This window comes from Fulmarus glacialis, unplaced genomic scaffold, assembly GCF_000690835.1.
Source record: "Fulmarus glacialis isolate BGI_N327 unplaced genomic scaffold, ASM69083v1 scaffold16036, whole genome shotgun sequence".
Lineage (NCBI taxonomy): Eukaryota > Metazoa > Chordata > Aves > Procellariiformes > Procellariidae > Fulmarus > Fulmarus glacialis.
In genome coordinates this window covers 1-7,344 of record NW_009216347.1, presented here as the reverse complement: position 1 = coordinate 7,344, position 7,344 = coordinate 1, and the positions used below count along the sequence as shown (strand labels likewise).

Below are 7,344 nucleotides of genomic sequence, written 5' to 3'. Positions count from 1 at the left end.
TGAACCGCTTTACAAGGGAAGATCCCACTTTTAGAATCCACTTTGATGATGAGAGCAAAGAGACCATTGTTTCTGGAATGGGGGAACTGCACTTGGAAATCTATGCCCAGGTAATTTGGAAAGCAGATTCCATGGACTCTGCTTTTGACTGTTTTCCCAGCCAAGAATTCTGCTTCCTTTCTGGCTGAGACCAAAATCCATCTGCAGATGGGCTAACTGATGCCAGCCTTTACACCCGATTTTGCAATTGGGTGCCTAAGCGCACATCAAGTTTGCAAGATATTTGGAGGTGTACAACTCCACTTGCTTTAGTGTAAATCAGGGTTATTGTGTGACAACTATTTTGAGATCTTCCTAGCAGAAAGCATCGTGGCATTAATGTGAAGAATGCTAGCTGCTTAGGGAAGAGCTCAACTTCTTAGTCAACTTCTGAAGATTCTTTCTCTCCAGTGGTTCTATTTTGAAGGCTTGTAATCTATTTAAATGAAACTTCTGCCTGGAATATTTTTACTTTTTGGTTCAAATCCATAAAAAATGTTATATTAAGCACTATGCTTTGCTTTAGCAGCCTTTGCTTATAATGAATTTTACCATTAGCCATTTCCTACAGGAGAGAGAAATACTCTGTTTCTGTGGTTTTAGATGTATCGTTCCATAATGAGAGATGATGCAGGCAGGAGGGAGTAGTTACTTACAGTGATTTATTTGTTTATTTCAAGTCGATGTCTATTCTTTATTTTAGTCTAACACAATAGATGTATCTGAAATGTTGACAGAATGAAGAAAAGATGGCTTTTGTCTTGAAAAACTTAAACTTGAGTAAAATAATTAATGCTGTTCCCTTTTCCTGTATCTAAAGCTATAGGCCCTGAACAAGGTTGACTACAGAATGACAGTGAATAATTTATAACATTTAAAAAAACCAACAAAAAATCCCCGCACCAAGACCCCAAAAATCGATCCAACCCCAAACCAAAGAAGTGGTTAACCCTGATTAAGTTTCTCATTTCAGAAAGATCTGTAAATAAAATAATTTCCAATATATTGTTCCAATGGAACAACTCTGTAATTCATTCCTTTTTTTTTTTCCCGCAGCGAATGGAAAGGGAATATGGTTGCCCTTGCACCATGGGAAAGCCAAAAGTTGCCTTTAGGGAGAACATCTCCGCACCTGTGCCGTAAGTATTCGTTCTGGCAACAGAGTTTTTTTAAATTTATTTTGATGCAGAATTTGATTACTTAGCAGACAAAGTGCCTTTTGGATTATCAGATCAAAGCACAAAGTACAGGAAAAGTTTAATTGAGGAAGGACATTTTTTCTTCTACCTTGATTGCATATCCACCCTCATCAACTTATCTGCCCTCCCTTCAAATGCTTATTGTAGCCTTTGAGCTTCTTCCATTGCAGTATCAGCTGGTCTGTTATTCTGATGCATGTTTTGGCTGACGGCTGTCCTGTGTTACTTGAACACCATGCTGCGGGTGCCAGAGAACTGTCATTTGCCAGGGAATGATCTCCTGTGGGTAGAGAATAAAACTGTAGAAAGTGAGAAGGTATTTTCTTTGAACAATACTGAACGGGAATTGACTGCTATAACACAGCCATACCTGGGCTGATTATAAGTAGGTTGATGAAGCACTGGTAACAGTGCAGGGTAAGCACTATAACACGCAGTCCTGCTGAGCCAAATATCCAAATATCTGAAGTTCTCCTGCGAGCTTTTTGCAGCCTGCGTTGTGCTCCATGCTGCTCCAACTACATTTTTCTTTCAGCTAGGCAAGTTTTGCAGCTCAAGCATGTCTATGTTTGATTACTCCTCTTACTGTTAGTGCTATTGATACTTTGGGACACCTGCCCTTCACCAGAGTACAATGAAGAACCTATGCTTTTGTCCTGCAATTAGTTAGCTACTACTTTTCATTAATTTTTCTTCATAGAAAACTTAGGAACTAAAACCACTATAGATGCCCCAACTTAACTGAGAGTGCAGTGGGGTGGGAAGCAGTGGAGCTAGAAGTGGGAGTGAGATCTCCGATTGTTATCAGTGGATGATTTATTACAGGAGGTTGCACAATCAAGAACTCTTTCAAATTTTCTGCGTTTTTCTTAGGAAAACACTTGCTCAGATCGCAAAATTATGATGGAGAATAGCACACAATGTAAACACTGTTCTGGGAACCAAAGTTTCTGCTGCTTTCTTTTGTGAGCGACTGGGTAGATGATGCCTCTGTGTACTGGTCCACCACTGCTGTCCTCTAGCATAGAAGCACTCTGCAGCTCCAGATGGAATGCGGTTAAGCAGTCCAGGATGCTGGCAGCTGCTTCTTCCCTTTATCCCTGGCCAGCTTGGCAATAGTATCTCCCAAGAGGAGAGAGCTGTGAATGACCAGTATATTGAACCTCTGCCATTCCCAAGAAGGGCCTAGATATAGCTGAAAATTACTGTCTCCTGACACAAGTTAGAGACCTGTTGTCTCCTGCCTGCATAGGGGCAGAAGCCGGTAATGCTGAGACAGATGGGTGATCATTGCCCTAACCTCACCCTGTTTGCTAACTGGCCTGCAGGCATCAGATCTGTGAACGCCCCACCATCTGCATGTCTGAGTTGGAGGTTACACAGTTGGCAGTCTTAAAACAAAAAAAGGCTTTTTAGAAATAAGACTTTACCTGGGACACCATTTCGTGAAGTAGAATCATGTAGTCAAATTCAAGATACTCATCACTTCTTTTCTGGAAAGACAAGATGAAAAGGGCTGAATTTGGGGCTTCCCCTCACCTTAAAAGAAGTGAATCAGTTCTCTTTGGTTATCATAACAATTCTCTGATACATTTCAGATTAAACTGGCAGCTCGTGTTAACAAATAAAGCAGATGGATCTTAGTCGCTATAACAAAACAAAAAGATACTGTTTTGTATTTCTGTGAACTCCAAAATTGCATTTAAGAGACTGAATATGAAACTTAAAAGTGTGCTAATTCCCCCCTTAAAGAAGCTAGATATATCTCAACTTCAGGACCTCATTTGGGAAGGGAACGGCTGATTCTACAAGGTGTCAATTTAACCCAAATAATCCTAAATAAAATTGTCAATAGGGTAAGACTTGGAACGCACTCCAGAGGCCTTATAGCGGATAACAAGTTACCAGTGATTGTGTGAGCAACAGAATGCCCACTGGCCTTTAGAGCATATTCTTTACTTACCTATTCTTCAGGGAAAAGAAAGGGAACAAAATTACTGAAGAGAGACGACAGCTGGTTTAGTTTAATATTCTTCTGTCTGCCTTATTCTTAAATTCATCTGGTTTGTTGAAGAGAGTTTTAAAATCTTGCTTGTGCACAGCCCTGCAGCATTTGTGAACTGCTTTCATATAGCCATCAGAGGGAGCAAAACGTTAACAAATCGTGCTCCCAAAATGAGTTTCTGCCTTTCTTTCACACCCAGAACTTCATGGGAATTCACCGGCTGTTCTGAGCGGCCAAACATTCGGGCTCTGAAAGTCTGTTCTGAAGACTCCTGATATATTGGGTTTTCTAAATATGAAATCCTGCTTCTTTATTCTAGCTTACGTACTAAATTTCCTTGAATTTAAAGTTGACCATCCTTTTAGGAGTTATTCTTAACTCACAGTTATTTTCTCCAAATAGAACAGAGAAGAACTGGGAGAATCTATTGAATTCTGTTAATTTAAAAACAAAACGAAAACCTTTGCTCTGATAATAACTTTTCTGAAAGCAAGTTGTTTTATCAGTTAAGCCTGTTCCAGGTAAGAAGTCTGCAAGACTTGTTGATAATGGCAGCTAATGACTCAATTAATTTGAATAGCTATAGTGAGATTTGCCAGTCCTATTTATTTCTTAGCTTAGGGCAGATCCAGATCTGCTCAAGATAAACATCACTTGTAACCGCTCAGAAATAATTGAAAATAGAAAATATTTTGTCCTGGAGTAGTCTGTTCCCTTTCTGCCTTGTGACATGTCCTCCTGAATTCAGTTTTCTTATCATAAACTTAATTGATGCTTATCATGCTAATATAAGTAAATATATAATATATAATATAAGAGCATGGCTCCAATTGACTGAATTTTTCAGATCAGGTAGAAAGCTATCCCTGAAGTGTGTGTTACTGTTAACTGGGTCACTTAAAAAAAATTTAGAGAGCACTTCTGCAATATGAATGTCTCAACTAAAAATTAATTTTAGGTTCTTCCCCCACTCCCCTCAAAAAAAAAATTAGTAAAAGTAAGTTTGGGAAGAACAAAGTAAAAAAGCTAATATTGAGAGTGGAATTAAATCAGTATTTTCGTTCTTGATTAGCATTTTGAGGTGAACTAACAAATGGATAGAGGCTGCAGTACTGGAAACAAAAGCTATGTAGATTGTGTTTTATTGAATTTGAGGTGCAGCCCATTGCTATTTGTCTAGACATGGCTATCGCAGAGATGTCAAGCAGCATTACTGTGACTGATTGCTAGATCACGGTGTAGATCAAGAGATAAAGGACAATATTCCAATGCATGTTACGCAGATGCAAGAATACTGTCAGCTGGGCTTACACTACAGATGAAAGGCAGGAAAGTAATATAAAACTGTAATCAACGTGATGACCTCCAAGTGGAAGAGTCAATTTTCGTAACTAAATAAGCGTAGAATACTGTTCTTGCCAAGAAGACACAGTTTCTATAAGCAAAATTTATGAAGAGGAGTAGTGATCTAAAATAAACACTCAAGCCATCAGTGAAAGCCTTCATGATTTGCTAAAGGGGCAGGTGGAACAAAAAGCAAACACTGGCTTAAAAATGAACTGACCAAGAAGTTCAGACACAATTGAGGTTTCTTGCTTAAGAACTTAACTTCAGCTGTAGTCCAGTACACACACAGCTGCTTAGCTCCTAAATACTGTTTTTATTGCAGGGCATTGATGGTAACTTACCACTTGCTTCACATGTTTAATTTGGGCAAGTTGGAACTTAGTGTTTTCAGTTGAGTTCTGCCATATCACATAGCCAGAGGCAACCCACGCTAGCAGGTGGATGGGCTCCATTTCTGGGGACACGTTGCCATGGCTGTCTGGCAAACAAAATACATAATACACATTAAGCAAGATTCATGGCGTTGCAGCCATTAACAGAACCTTATCACCTAATAGTAGGGTTTGGTGCTAAAGTCACCCGCTTATGTTCCTTGCTGTGTCAGCGACCTTCCATATAATCTTGGAATAGCAGCTACATCACCACAGTGTCTTGTCTTCCTCCTACTTCTTTCTCTTAATATATATTCTATAAGGTCTTCAAGGCAGGGGTGGCTCTAAAGTAAGAGCAGACCCTAGTACTGCAGTCAGGGTGTGTGATGTACTATACCAACAACAGCCACAAACGGCGAGCAGGACGCTGGTAAAGGGGGAGGTAACAGTAGCAGGGGTTTTCAGGAACAGTCACATGCAAATCCTGTATCCGTTCTGGATTTCAGAAGTGGTGAATAAATTTAGTTGTGTTGCTATTGACACGCCACCCTGAATAAGAGAAAGTGAAGCAGCACGTGTTCAGAGTAGGGCTGACGGCCTGGTCCCCTCGGCCCTGGCTTGTATGGAAGGGGCTCCCATATGGATCGTGGACCACCACCAGTTGAGCTCAGGTTTGCTTCTGGCCATGGAGGACATTGTCTCAAAAACTTCCTTCTCGCCCAGACCCCTTCTTTGTACCTGGTATATTTTCTGCCACAAGCTCTTTTTCCAGGCTCCTGATTCGATTGTAGAACATGTTATCCGCTTCGTCTGTGTTCTTAAGTTCTCCTTCAATCGTGAATTGCACATCTGGAGCAATGTTTTTGTTGGCCAGATGATAAAGAACCTCAGCAGTGCAGTTAACAGTACTGTCCTGTTACAGAGTTAATGATGTGTATTAATATTTGATTAAATACGTGTATAGTATTGGTAATTTGCACTTCTAAAATGTATTTGCTTTCTTTATGTAGTTGCCATTTTCTGAGTCTGGCCCATAGAGACTTGTGATTATTTAAGACAAGGTTAAATTCATAGTATTTCTGTGAATATACTGTAAGGGCAGCTTTCTTTCTGCAGTGATAGAAAGGGCAATGTTTGTGTTGCAGAATGTCACTTGTGCTATTCAGTTGGAGTAATGGGTTCAAATAACTTTGATTTGAAACTGAATGACACTGAAATGTCCTTGTCATCCCTCAAGCATTTTCTTGTCTCATAGTGGTTAGGTACTAAATGTTTGGGACTTTCAGGTGCAAGAAATGGGTAAAATTGAGCCCTTTTTTTTTGGCCTGATTTGCAGTATAGAAAAATCTGAAACACGATACCACATATTATTAACTGGTGTGTCCATTGGCCTCAGTTAGGATCAGCAACATGAAGTGTTGGCTTTTTATTACACATCAGTAGTGCCAGCTTCTGCCCACAGAATGTATTAATGAAACAAATCTGAACTCACTTTGTCAAGGACGTCTTCTAACACCAATTCCAGATGGTACTTATGCCCAACGTCACTGATATCCTAAATAAGGAAGACATTAAGAACATTTATTTTGTAAAATGTTGAATTAATTTGCATTGTGGAAAAGATTCTAGTTATTGTGAAATGCCGCAGCAGTGTCATTCTCTGCAGGACCCACACAGAGCTAGGATATTCTTTTATTTCTTCCTGCCATACTAAGATCGCTCATTTAATATGCACCTGGTGCAGCACCTGATTAGTACTTCCTCGTCCATTCCTAGTCTTGTAAACTACTTAACTGCCGTATTTGGGCTCCCAGTATGATTATGTGCAATAATACCGAGGTAAGAGTCTTGAGTTCCTTATATTAAGTCCATTTTGCACTTTATTATGAATTGTGTCACGTCATTTTTTTTTTTTGATATCTAATGACTTAAGCAAGCAGGTTAGTTTTGCTATAAGCAGGTTTACCAGCTCAGTGGTGAGAGCTTGGTCTGTCCTGGCAGTGACGAAAAGAGCATCCTCCTCCAAAGCGAGTTTGCTTGGGAGGTTCGGTAGGCACCGACCGATGAAGTACCGCGGGCCGGGCGCGGTTCCTGCAGCGGTGTTGTCCAAACGGGCAAGCACACGAAGCCTGTTTCGCGGTGCGGATCAGCCCTGCTGTTGACGACCCACGGGTGACTCTCGTATACGGGGCTCGTTCCTACCCCCGTCGCAAGGCTGACGCGCGCCAGCGGCGCTGGCGGATGGGCGAACGGAGCCGGTTTTTCAGCCGTTGAGATTACGCACGGCAGCAAAGAGAACGCGAAAAGGCCGTTTTGTAGGACGTGCCGCTGCCCGTTCGAGGCAGCCTTGCCCTGGGACCCGGCCGGCCCGTTCGTCCCTCCC

At 41.0% G+C, this 7,344-nt stretch overlaps 2 protein-coding genes across 2 annotated transcripts in view; one reads left to right on the top strand and one right to left on the bottom strand.

Annotated features, from left to right (window-relative positions):
* The window catches only part of GFM1 (G elongation factor, mitochondrial 1), a gene marked incomplete at its 5' end in the record, with an annotated part of 12,686 nt that extends 11,504 nt beyond the window's left edge, over positions 1-1,182 (top strand). The window contains 2 exon segments of the mRNA XM_009579275.1: positions 6-110; positions 1,096-1,182. Coding sequence (XP_009577570.1) covers positions 6-110; positions 1,096-1,182 — 192 coding nt within the window.
* Positions 1,183-1,422: 240 nt separating this feature from the next.
* LXN (latexin) lies at positions 1,423-6,516 on the bottom strand (the record flags this gene model as incomplete). The annotated part of the gene is made up of 5 exons (XM_009579274.1): positions 1,423-1,518; positions 2,669-2,731; positions 4,932-5,068; positions 5,700-5,874; positions 6,454-6,516. Coding segments are annotated over 5 exons (534 nt in total), but the record flags the coding sequence as incomplete, so codon positions are not given.
* Positions 6,517-7,344: the final 828 nt, after the last annotated feature.